General features: G+C 43.3%; 1 protein-coding gene across 1 annotated transcript; it reads right to left on the bottom strand.

Moving 5' to 3' along the window:
- Positions 1-2,245: 2,245 nt before the first annotated feature.
- Positions 2,246-5,698, bottom strand: tmem254 (transmembrane protein 254). Its single transcript, XM_037466472.2, has 4 exons — positions 5,546-5,698; positions 3,824-3,927; positions 3,319-3,378; positions 2,246-2,949 (listed from the first exon to the last, which is right to left on the bottom strand). The coding sequence occupies exons 1-4, from the start codon at positions 5,630-5,632 to the stop codon at positions 2,829-2,831; spliced, it is 372 nt and encodes a 123-aa protein (XP_037322369.1). The 5' UTR covers positions 5,633-5,698; the 3' UTR covers positions 2,246-2,828.
- Between the last annotated feature and the right edge of the window lie 8,084 nt (positions 5,699-13,782).

Here is a 13,782-nt window from a genome sequence, read left to right on the forward strand (position 1 = left end):
GAATGCCAATTGAACGCAACGAGGGAGGCAATTTCACTTTTACAAACGGCACATTGACATTTACAGACATGTACATATTAAACTAGCCAAACGTCTAGCATTATATGTCGGCATTCACAGGCGTGTGTGTGTGTGTGTTGTGTTATCTTGCCCCGTGTGGGACCAAATTGTTTAACACGCACATAAAGTAGCCGTTTATTCGCACAGTACGCGAACGCAGCAGCAGGCAGTTTTTGACTGACATGTCGTGCGGTGACGCAGACGTGAGTCAGAGCGGCGCGTCCCGCCCACCCCGCGGAGGCGACCAGTCAGGCAGCCCGGCACAGCTGTGCGCGGTTTAAAGGGACGCCAACTCCCGGTCCATGTACGGAAACCGTCCCCCAGTAGCCATTTAAAGGCAGGTGGGCGTGTGCGTGTGTGTTACTGTACGGTCACCCGTGACGTAGACATGCACACACGTCGAAATATGAAAGTGTATGCATGTTTCTACTGTGTATGAATGCACAGTTCAATAGCGTGCACGCATCTTCGGTGTAGGGGGTGGTAATAGAATCACATGGCATACGTCATCATCAATTCAGTGTTCAGGGGCTTGCATGCTGATATGAATGTTTTGTTCCGCTCCTCACTCAACAGCACGCGCCACACACACAGACACAGACACGCACAGAAGCAAAACACGCGCACACAGGTACACGCACACTCTCAGACCCCCTGACACACACTGCGTCTGAGCGACACAACTCTGGGGTCAGATCAGTCTCATTAATTTCAAATACACACAAATAGACACACACATGCAAAAAGATGATTTACAAATGCGCGCAGAGCAAATATGTTCGACCCTATACACAATAAGAGCAGATTAAGATATTGGGGAACCCTTGGTCCGCGTTGACCTCTACTGGCAGTAATGGAGAACTGCATCACAACTTCCTTCTAATTGGTCTCTTGAGGGTTATAAACAAAAAACAAATCAGTTCATGTGTGCGCAAGGTTCAGTGACTGACTGCTAAGTGCCTGGCATTTTCTTTTCACTTCAGCATAACTGCTTTGTGATTACTTCAAAATCAAGCTCAAAATATTTAATCTTTAAAAAATGGGCATTTGCCACACGAAGCAAATATTCATTTTTCATACTGCCAATCCGGATCACAGAGGACTTGTTAGCCAGCTCTAGATTGTCAAGTGACAGACTGCTGCCACTCTCAGTACACGTTGTGTCAATTAGTTGCCACACTTATTGCGACCGGGCTTTGTTGATTATGCTGTGGAACGAATTGTGGATTAACGTGTGTTTGAGTTTGTCAACATCCACAGCGATACTTTTAGGAAGCAATGAAGTTATTTTCAGGAGATTGGATCAAACCAATTTTTTGAACATCTGGGCATAGGATCAGAAGCACATTTTTAGGATTTACTTTAATTAGGGTTATTAATGTATGTTTAAAACCTATTTCTTTGGAATTAAATGTGTAAAAAAGCAGGATGGATTAATATATTAAGTAATCGTACTCAACTGTGACATTTCTTTGACTCATCTGAGATACATTTATAAAAAGAAACAGGACAACCCTCTATTATAACTAAGTTCTCATAAGTGGGTGAGAACAAGACTGTGTGTAACCTTTCTGAACCACTTTGTGTTGATGAGTTCAGTGTTTAAAGTTCTTAATTGGCAGAATTGAAGCATACATTTTCTCTATTTTGTATGTGTAGACACACACATTTTCAAGTTTAAAAGTACGTAGGTTAAGTTCAATGAAAGAGGGAGGTGCAGACAGTATTTGACGGTGTAAACAGAAGCTTCAGGTGGAGCAGGAGGTTGGAGATGCCGTACTTGTAGTGCTGCAAGAAACACCAGATGTCCCCCAGAGGATGAGTCCTGAAGACTTCCCCTGTCCTTCTCCTGGGACCAACAGGAGTCTGTTGATTGTGGGTTTGATTGCAAAATGACAACAAGCACAGGATGAATTGCTATGAAAATAGGAAACAAACATATGCAAAGCTCCCCTCAGAATTCATTGTGGTCACTTTGTTGGTCTCCAAACTTTTTCATCCATCTATTAACATGCTACACTAAAAAGGGAAAAAAACATTATACCTGCGAAGCTTCCGTGACATGACTGAACAAGTGACAAGCCCTGCTGTGCATTTGATTATTTTGATCAAATAATTCAGTAAACCACAATGAAATGTAGAATGAAGCTTTTCAGGAGGAATAGAAATGATGCAACACATTCCATTAAGTTTGTTAAGTCACTCTTTATTTTCGCTGTGTTAACTTAAAAAGTTGAACTCAAGGCACTGCAGCATATGAAAGGCGGATGGGAACATGAACCGCGTACAGCAGCTCTCTTTACATTTTAACCCGGAGAACTTTTGAGGTTGACGTCAACGTCCCATCGGCAGCCAAAAGGTTTCTTCATCACAGCAGCTGAGAGAATATCCTGCTGTCTCTCAGGCTCAATGTAAACGTAAAGAAAGAGTACAAAAGTATTCTTATTAAAGATCCCCTTGTATTGCACTAAATATTCAGCACAGGCCAAATTCATCTGTTAATATTATTATCAATAAAAAACCTCTACAGTCTGTTAATATAAAACCGATGGAATGAAATGGAGATTAATTTCCATTTTAGGAATAATTATTGGACACCTTTGTATCTGAAGAGATAGCATGACAGTGAAAGGGCTCAATTTTCTTCCACCGCAGGATGTCAGATCAATGAGGAAAGACGTTGGAGGAAGAAGAGGAGGCCCAGGGAAGTGACCTTCTTCCTCATCGCAGTTGACGCCGCGTTGTTCTGTGGGCCCCTGCCGCTGGAATCAGTGCTGTTTGGGGCGCTTGGGGTCGTACTTGATGAGCAGGCCGAGGGAGGCGAAGCCGAACAGAAAGGTCTGGACAACCCACAGGCAGCGAGTAGCCGCGTCGCTGATGCCTTTGTTGCTGCAGAGAAGACAACAATGAACCAGGGTCGAGCCAGCAGCCGCTGCTTTGTGTCCAAAATCCTAACGCGGCGGCTCGCCTGGTATCGTTTGCGCCTTGAACCTCTGCTTCTATGAACAAGTGCACCAATACGCCATTGGGATTCAATGTAAGGCGTGTTGGTCATTTCTGCGTGATCAAAATGAGACAATTACATTTGAGATTTGTTGTAAAAAAACAAAAATGGATGACAAATGGAAGCGTTGGAGGCTTATTTATTCAGATGTTTAAAGCTTTTAGGTTGTTTGGGGCTTTGGGGGTATATGAAACTTTCTAAGTAGAAGGTTTTGTCAGAAATGCGGTTACATCCTCATCTACTGTCTTCCTTACCTGCACACCCTTAATGCAATGTAGGCCTCAGTGACATGGATGGCCCAGGAGGCCCACCATCTGTAACAGACACACCTTCATGTCACAATTGTAATAAGGTTTTTCAGTTTTTTTAAAGTTGAAATCCAGCCACAAAGCCGAGGGACACCCCACAGTCCATCAGTGCTGGAGTCACGTGACAACCTCCACAACAGATCAACCACTCACCAGAACACCCAACGACCTGCGGGTCACATGACTCAAACAACAGCAACAACATTTGTCCTTTGATTGGCGTCGTCACGCTCTGCTGGCGCTACAGCTTAAAGGCTTAATTAGCAAAACTTCACGCCAGTGGAAGTGCGAATGGCTGCAGCTGATTGGTTTGCAGCCCACGGAGGGTACTTTGCACGTCGTCTGATCGTGAGCTAAGACAATCCACTGGTCGCCTTTCTTTCTAATTAGGCAGCATCACAACGCTTCTATCCGAGGGGGTGACTGCTGTCAAGGAAGGGTGTTCACTTACCCTTTGTACATAATGCCAGCGTAGTTATCCACCAAGTGTCTGCAGAAGCTGCCGAAGGGGCCGAGCTGCTTGAATGGGATCGTTTCCGGCGCGAACACGATGCACTGCAACACACAGCCAAGAGTAGTGCCGAGTTAACCCATGCAACCTATGCAGAAACTTTGAGACAAACCTGAGCTTTGTGTGTGTGTGTGTGTGTGTGCGCTTTTTAACGCCGCAAGATAAGTTCAGCAAGAGGGGACTATTTGACAATTTCATAGTTTTTTTCCCCACATTTTCAGGGTTCAATATATTCAGAGACTTGACTTGTAGATCCATGAAATTTGGTAAAAAGCACAGAAAGTGATCCGATTGATTGAAACACACAAGCGGATGATGTATGTTTCATTTTAGGACCTTAGATAATTGGTGAAAAAGCATAACATGTCTGACCGCCGGGAGTCCCACAAAGTATAGAAAGGTGGATGTTCCCATACATCCGGGTAAACATCATTTGATTAGTGTTATACCGGCTCTAACAGAACAGAATGTATAAATACGTAGTGATAATAATAAGCGGTATGCCATTGGGCTTCGCGCTCGTACAGTTTGACTGGCTCCTAGCAGCAGTCGTGACTTTAAAAGCTGTAGTAGCCACACAGAGCGGCCTTGTTGGAGGCCACGGGGATTTAACTCGACGGAGTTCCGGAGGAGAATCGGTTTTAAACGCTGGAGGGTTTTTGTTGGTGTGCCGTCATGTGAAAGCGAATGAGTAGAGGAGTTGTTGCTCCCAAACGCACTCCATATCTTCCATGTTGGGGTCAGACTCAAATCTTATAATAAATACTGACAGCTAACAACACTACAGATTCTAAATCACAAGTAAATAAACTAATAAGATTAATGAGCAAAGACCTTTTACCAAATTAATTTCCTTTGGATAGTCCTTTATTTTTATAATGTATCCATTTCAAAAGCAGTTATTCCAAAACAGTTTTTACAGTGGATTAGTATCAGTGATTCTAACAGTATGCTGAACTTAAAGATATTTCAAAGAGTAAAGCACCCGATAGAAGTCAACATGAATGTTTCCCCATCATACCCATTTATTCCTTATTAAACTTGAAGTTCTAAGCCACATTTAATTGCGTAATTTGTTTGCCAAATTGCATATCCACACAATACAAGAAAAATATATATATATATATATTTAAGCAAACCAAACAAAACCTAAACATCTACAGGCCACCTGCTATGAGCTTTAATGTTGTGGTGCATTTGGGGAGCAATGAGTTTGCGAGTTATACAACTATACAACTATAATAACTACACCGTTATCAAGTGTAGAGTGGAGTTTGGCACGGTGTTGTCGGTGTTTGAAGGGGCGAACATCGGCTGGAGGGAACAGACTCTCGCAATGGACACCCAGCGGGTCCGATGGACTTTGGACAAAAAGTCCAAAAGAGTCCCGATTAGACGAACGCTAGATAGCGACCAAAGCGTGACGTAACAATGACCACGAACGACACTTTGGTAATACAACAGTTTCAAAAAATGACAACTGTTAACAAACACGATCATTTTAACACCAATTCTCCAACAGAAGCGTTTTTATTTTTTGAAAAAAAGCACACGACCCGGAGGACATTTTAGGCAACACAACACGGCGGTGTTAACCGTACACGGGTGATTTACACTTATTTAATCTTATTTAGATTATGACTCATTACGTAATGAACTTACAGTGTAATATCCCATCCCCAGTGTCACGAAGACGATCCAAAACGTGCTGGTTCTTTTAAAGTAATCGCATCCATCACTTTTAGCCATGGCTGCTGCTCCGCCGTGCTGCGCTGGTCCCGCTATCAAATACGACCGTGTGGAAACAGCGGCGAGGAGGGACCACGGGAGGATGGGCTGACCGGGGATCGGTTTTTTCATATTCCTGAGGGAGGGGTAGGGGGGATGTATTCATTAATACTGTCACGATCTTCCGGTCGAATATTCCAGTGACCGGAAAACTTGTGAGTTTTGTAAATATATAAATAAATATATATATATATGTGAGGAGTTGCATTAATAGTCCACTTCATCTCTACCCTGGAAATATATTCATTGACAGATCAGAAACTATATTGGGACAGTATCCGATGATTTATTTATTTATTTGAAATATAATGATGAAACAGTAGACAATAGCTGTCATATATAGATAGACCTTTTTCACAACTCCCAAAAAACCTGATAAACTCAAGAATAAGACGGGCAGATAATAATCTTATTATGTCAATAAGTCAAACACACTTATTCATGCACACATAAAATACAACTCTTATTATCTTTTATTAAAATCCCACCAAATGCCATCTGTATATTTTGGCAGAATAATTATCTGTATCATTTAAAATAAAGTAAATACTTTCTCACCTTGTAATTTTATCCACATCTAAAGTAGCAAATTATTATATAAAAGTGAATGCATCCTGATCAAACTACAACACCGCTTCCAAACTGTAATTCAGAAGCTGCATGCCCTCCTCTATGACATGTTCCTGTAGCTTGACAGTTTTCCTATTTGGAGGATCATGTTATTTTCAATTACCATTAAGGGTTAAGATGATCAAATTATCTTTTTTTTTCTCAAAATATGCAGATCACCCACCTAAACAAAGCTCCCTGTAGTGATTTTGCATTAGCTGATTAGCCTATCTGCTGCACCAGTGCTTAGTTAACTTTAATCAATCGTCATTGTATGTAAACTGGGTTAGAGCAAGGCTTTAATCTGCTGAAATATATTGATTTATTGATCACACTCTTTCCCATTTTTATTAGACTAATTCTACTAATTGTAGATAATAAACGTTTTTAAATATGGCTATCCAGTATTCATGTCAATCACCCCTTCAAATGAGTGGGTTTGGCAGCTTAGTGCTGTGTGTTATAATGATTGGATTTGGACAAAGCACAGGGAGTGTTGTTGGGACTTTCAGGAGCCGTCTCTACACATGGAGACATTGATTCTTCGAGTTTCCCAGATAAAGATGAAAAAGAGACGGCCTTAGCTTGTTTTGCTGCGTCAGATGACCCGGGTAGACTTCAAGCGGCATTGTTTTCTAATACACCCAAAACTATGGTAAATCGGCATCTGAACTTTGTCCTTTTGTACTGTTTGGCTTTAGACTCAGAATGTTGCCGATTTACATTTTGGACACTTTTGACATGCTGCTTAAAAACCATTGAATTCAACCAATAGGGAAGAAGTCAAAGGTCAAGAATAGAAGTTAAAAATGGATAGGGAGGAGTATGCATATATATAGATATATCGATATATCTATATAGATATCAAGTTAATATGTGTATATATTTAATTTACGTAACTTAATTTCCAGCAGCTTGTCCGAGCACAGAAGACCGGTTCGACGTGCAGATAATAAGATATTAAAGTCAAAGCCTGGACATGTTGAACCGTTTGACAGGCCTGCCGCTGCGTTGATGCACATATTCAGAGGTCTGAAGGCTGCTGTGTAACAGTCCAATTCATCAGTGGCTATTTACCCCTCTTTTGTTTACGGAGAGAGCTGCTCTGCATGTGAAAAGAAAACGACAAACAGGAGGCGCCGATGGGCTGCGACCCAGGAGGCTGTTTTGTGTTTCACCAAAGCCTTTGAGATAAATATAAGATTGTTGTCTGTTGATTAACGTTAACGGTGTGCAAAGCTGCCGGTGTTTGTGCTGGACACCATCACACATCAGCCAGATTTGAATAAAAGGGTCATTACTCCAATATTAAGAAAGATTTGTCTCTTAATAAAAACTTTCACTTCATCATTGCTGCCTGGTATATGAAAAACTGTTAAAATACAGTATATATTAACTTATATATAAACATACAGTAGTGGTTTGCATATATCTATAAATATATCTATATATATATATATATATATATATATATATATATACGGTACAGTATATTCTTTACAACCAAAAAAGCTGAAAAACCAAGAAAACCACGTCACACAAAAAAATATTAGAAAGAAAGACCAATCATGGATAAGAAAGAGCCAAGAAAAGAATGTCTGTCTTTGGACCTTGCTTACTCTGAGCAGCACCAAAACACAAGCAATCACATGTGAGTCGTCCGCCTTGTTAAGTGGTATCGACGAGGCGGACAATCACTGAGCGACTTCCCTTTGTCTCTCCTGAGATCATTCCGCAGTGTGTCATATTTACCATTGACCTTGCCGCCACTTTGATAGCTACGAGGTGATAACGGATCGGAAGGGCCAGAGTACTTCTGTTAAGAACCCATCCTCAAAGTAAAAACAAATCCCCACCCCAACTCCCATCTGGCTGTGCCATGGCCTCCCGGGGGTCTCAGGTGATCAGTATAAAAGGCACCCTGTTGCGAGCAGGAGACACAGTCACAGTCTCTCGGTGGAGGAACACAGTGTCACACTGATCTCTGTCGGATCAGAAGTCCACAAGAAATCCATTTTGTCCCCAGAGCTTCATTTATTGAGCCACTGCCATGTGGAAGGACTCCAGCAATGGTAAGAAGTGCTTTGTGATCTTCATGTTTTGCCTCATGTCCTGTACACTTTTGTTTGTGTGATATTAAGCCCTGGATGAAATAGTTAATAGTGCAAGGTGAATTGGTTTTGCAGCACGTGGCACCCGCTGTGTGTGATGTAAGGCGATTCACCAACCTGGATGAACTCAATAGGGCTGCTACAAAATCTACAACTACTTTGAGATTTAGCCATTTTAGATACAGCATACAGCATGCAGCATGCAGTTTGAAAGACCAATGAGCAGTTTATTCTTACAGATATTTGTCTGGATATCAACAAGATCCTTGTTTTTTTCTGCTTTCAAAGACTTTATTGGGTATTTTGGTTCAGATATCACAGAGTTGGAACTTTTAAAACCAGAAATATAAGGGCAGTCAATTATGTGTACTACTGCACATTCAGCATTCAGAATGTATGCATTTCATGAAGGCATTCATTTCGAATTACAGCTTAAGAAAGACGCCTCTTGGGAAACTACTACTAACAGCCCCTTGGTTCAGAGCACAACAAGAGGGCAAAGGAAAAAAGACAACTAGATGAAAGCATTTGCACTTTCTTGTTTCTTGTTCTTCTGGCTTTGTGTCCTTATGGTTGAAATGCACTTCTTGGAAGTCGCTTTGGACAAAAGCGTCAGCTAAATGACATGTAATGTAATATAATGTAAGAGAAAAAACATCAATGGATACTGTCCGACGTTGAACCCTTCTCCCCTTCTTCTCCCCCCCCCCCCCCCAGATGATGCCAGGCCCGCGGCCTGCGGCGGCTCCAATCGCAGCACCAGCCGCAGGAAGAGAACCAGCTTCTCCAAGGACCACGTGGAGCTCCTGCGCGTCACCTTCGAGACCGACCCGTACCCGGGCATCAGCCTCAGAGAGAGCCTGTCCAAGACCACCGGCCTGCCAGAGTCACGCATCCAGGTATGAAATGGCCGAGCCCTTGCATGGCGGGCAGTGAGGATGATGACGCAAGTCAAACAGAGCTGCTTAGGGTCAATTAAATGGTCCTTTCGGATAAGTTCAGGAGCTTTGAAACTGTTGTTGTTTGAGAGATGAAACGCACGCATGCGAGCACACACAGAGGCCTTCTGCCTTACGACACAAGCTGCACTTTTCTTATCATAAAAAAGCCTCTGTTTTCAAATTCATCCTGCATAGGATTCTAGATATCGCTATCACTTGACTGCTTATCTTTAAAGATGACACAAGCTGTTTTTATCAGGCCCTTGTTTGAGCTCGCAGATAGACTGTACAACAAGGCTCTGACGGCGGACTGCTGTACTAATCCTGTCCCGCCGCCTCGCCGGTGCCTGTTTACCGGAAAATGATTAACCGGGCAGATTGTTTTGTTTATCCGACCCCATTCCAACCCCAGCATTTTTGTTTATTTTCTCCTTTTCTTGTCCAGGTGTGGTTTCAGAACAGAAGAGCTCGCACGCTGAAGTGCAAAGGAGCCAAGAAAGCTCTGTGGCAGTCTGACAGCCCAGCACGTGACGCCCTGCCTCCACCACACGCTGCCGCCAGAGGGGACCGGCAGGCCGGCTCCGTCCATCTGCCGCCTCTGGGCCCCCCGCCGGCCTATCAGAGCCAGGTGAAGGAGGAAGAAGTGAAGATGGCCTGCTACTACGGACAGCGCCCCCCGGCCTACTCCGCCGCGGAGGAGCACGGGCACTACGCCTCCGTGTACGGGCCGAAGCAGGGCGGGCCGCTCGGGTGCGGACCCGGCGCCTCCATGAGGGGCTTCTGGTCCCAGCCGGTCAGCCAAAGCTCCCCCGTCCCGCCCCAGTGGGGCCTCTCCCCCCTGGAGATGAGGAGCTACGGCTCCAGCTCCACTCAGGGAGGGGCCGTGTATCCGGGATCGGCAGAGCAGCGGGTGTACATGCCCTGCGCCACCTCCTACTCCACCTCCCACTCCACCTCCCACTCCTCAACTCCAGACACCCCAGATTCTGGATACTGGGATGCCAGCCTGGAGAACACCACGCCGGGGGAAAGTCAGTACTCGTGGATGGAGAACTCGTGGAGCGGGGCCCCTGTGGAAGTCTGCGGGGGGTCCGAGTCGCCGGCGCTGGTCCGGTACGACCCTTTGCCCGAGCTGTCCCTGCACGAGATTCTGGGGGAGCTGCATGAGCCCTGGCTGGGAGAAGAGGGAGTCACTGCTACTGGGGATAAAACGCCATTCTCTTAATGGCTGTGTCATTAGGATTTACTATGGACATTTAAAATCATGTTTATTATTTTGATTAAAGGTATTGGTGTATTTCCACTGTGATGTGTACATATAAGAAGTTCAAAAACTCCAGTATTTAATATGAAAGCCACATTTTAACAATATTACAGGATTTTTATTTATTCCTAAAAGACTACAATTTCTTTTGGTTGATGTATTTATGCTTTAATTTGACTATATTTATGACTTCCATTGATGTTTTTCCTGCACTTTTATTCAAATAAATCAGATAATAATTCATGAAGTACTGTTTTTTTGGTGTTATTGTCAAATCCATGAATTAGCTTTGGGTTCATTTACAACCAGTACGATTTGGCAAAATCTAACACATGACTTCCTCCTGAATCCGGATGTGACCGATTGGCTTACTGTCCGTTGTTATGCAGCAAGCACCATGTCACATTCCTTGTATGTCTAACATATTTTGGCAATAAATGTTCCTGATTCCTGGTGTAGTGGGCAGATAGTCTTGCACTGTGAGCAGCAGATGGTGCCTTTGAGTTGGGAAAAGGATGAGAGGGAAGGAGGATTTCACGTTTTTTTTTCATTTCTTCTCATTTAACAACCACTTTTGTTTTTCATCTTCTCAAACACAGAAAGAATGAAATTAAAGTTATCACTCGTATTTCTTGCAAATAAACAGAACGATCTAAAATACATATTTAAATCTTAATGTGAACTTATCTAATCAAAGGGCAAAGGTTCATGGGCTTTGAGAACCCTGGCAATTTGCAGTAGGTCATGTAAGATAAGATAATCCTTTATAAGTCCCAGAGTGGGGAAAAATAAGCTTAAAAAGTTCATGCTTAGTGTGTTTTGCTGCTAGCTTCATAGTCCTATGAATATTCTGAGGAAAGTTATCCTGAAATATGAGATAGAATAAATAAAATGAACTGTATAAGAGTGGAGTCAAACCAATTAAGGTGTATGGAATTCATTAAACTGTGTGTAAGGGAAAGAAAACTTTTTCAACTTTTTCAACTGACGTCGAAACCATCATATGCAAGATACAGCTTAAACTGTCAGATTAATGACAGCTGTAATTGACAGCTATATGGACACCTGATTTGACTTACATTTTTTTCATTGCTTTGATGGTACGTACACAGAAAAAACAGCCAAGAACAACAACAAGAACAAAGCTTGGTCCCGGTGTTTTTTGACCTGGCCGTCACATCAATGCAATGGAAAAAGCTCAAGACAGTACACAGGATGTGTGCTTCCCACAATCCCTCTTTCATCGTGTGGATGGGAAGGGTGATGTGCTTTTGTTGATGTCTGGCGTGAGTTCCTGTCCACGGGAAAAACATACGACACACACACACACACACCTCGGGCCGGGCCCACGGGAGGGCTCGTGGGTGCTGGGCCTCCTGTTCTCGCTGAGGACGCAGGTCGGTGTGTGTGTCAGACAGGTGTTTGCCGGCTCGGGGGCGCTAAACAAACAAGAAGCGGACGGCTGAGGATAAGGACATTCGTGGATTATGAATGTTTTGAAGAATACGAATCTAAGGACTAGCACAGATATTACTGGGGGAAGACAGGCTTGTGAGTGATGGCCCTCAGCCGCCAGCGGGTTCCAGGGATGAAGCCCGTAGCCTTCACTAAAAATACCAGTCGTAATTCAACCCTCCCGGGGAGTCTGAGCAGGGGCCACGCGCTCTAATTTAGTTGCTTGTCGGAGCGCTTTGTGATCGCACTGCGCCACACTCCGCCGTACATGCCCTCCGTTTGTGCACGTCCGCACCATGATTGACGTTGGTCAGTGACAGGTAGGAAGTCTGCGTGTGTGTTTGTGTGTGTGTGCGCCTGCATGCTCACACTGTAGGTCCGTGCTATGCGATCTAGAGGATAGTGCCTGGAAACTGGAGAGGAGACGTGGGAGTGAAGACATCTCACATTCGTTTTCCTTTCCTAAAAATAGAACGGCAAGCCACTTGCTGGCCAGACTGCAGTCCTGTGCAATTAGACCGATGTAACACTAACCCATTGAAGATTTTTGTTTACACTGACGCTGTTTGTTTGATGCACGTAAACACGGGCGATCTCACGTCCATTCACAACATCCCAGTCGCCGTTGAGAATATACACAGTGAGCAGGCAGAACTGATGCTCAATTTTGTTAATGAATGCAGAATATTGCAGAAACCTTTAAACTTCTCCACACCCATATAGAGCGTTGATATTGAAAATAATCCACATGGGAAATGGGGTCGGCAGCTTGCTAATGAAAAACCCTAAAACATAACACAACCATACACCATAACACAACCATTCACCATAGCACAACCATACACCATAGCACAAGCTTAAACCATAACACAACCATAAACCATAACACGAGCATACACAATTACACAACCATAAACCATAACACAACCATACACCATAACACAACCATACACCATAACACGAGCATACACCATAACACAACCATACACCATAACACAACCATACACCATAACACAACCATACACCATAACACAACCATACACCATAACACAACCATACACCATAACACGAGCATACACCATAACACGAGCATACACCATAACACAACCATACACCATAACACGAGCATACACAATAACACAACCATAAACCATAACACAACCATACACCATAACACAACCATACACCATAACACAACCATAAACCATAACACAACCATACACCATAACACAACCATACACCATAACACAACCATACACCATAACACAACCATACACCATAACACAACCATTAACCATAACACAACCATACACCATAACACAACCATCAACCATAGCACAACCATACACCATAACACAACCATAAACCATAACACAACCATACACCATAACACAACCATACACCATAACACAACCATACACCATAACACAACCATAAACCATAACACAACCATACACCATAACACAACCATCAACCATAGCACAACCATACACCATAACACGAGCATACACAATAACACAACCATACACCATAGCACAACCATACACCATAACACGAGCATACACCATAACACAACCATAAACTATAGCACAAGCTTACGCAGTGCATGAACACAAGGTGTCACCTTAACTGACTGTCCTTGATAATAATTGAAGTGCTGCATGGATAACTCCATGATAGGAAGGTGGATGGGTAAGGTCACATCGCAGAGTCATCATACAGAAACACAGA

Source organism: Pungitius pungitius, chromosome 13 (genome assembly GCF_949316345.1).
Source record: "Pungitius pungitius chromosome 13, fPunPun2.1, whole genome shotgun sequence".
NCBI lineage: Eukaryota > Metazoa > Chordata > Actinopteri > Perciformes > Gasterosteidae > Pungitius > Pungitius pungitius.

Coding starts and splice junctions, on each gene's coding strand:
- tmem254 (XM_037466472.2), bottom strand. CDS start 5,632: ATGGCTAAAAGTGATGGATGCGATTACTTTAAAAGAACCAGCACGTTT. Junction 3,928..5,545: donor TGGGGATGGGATATTACACT/GTAAGTTCATTA, acceptor TGTGTGTTGCAG/TGCATCGTGTTCGCGCCGGA. Junction 2,950..3,318: donor ATTGCATTAAGGGTGTGCAG/GTAAGGAAGACA, acceptor TCTTCTCTGCAG/CAACAAAGGCATCAGCGACG.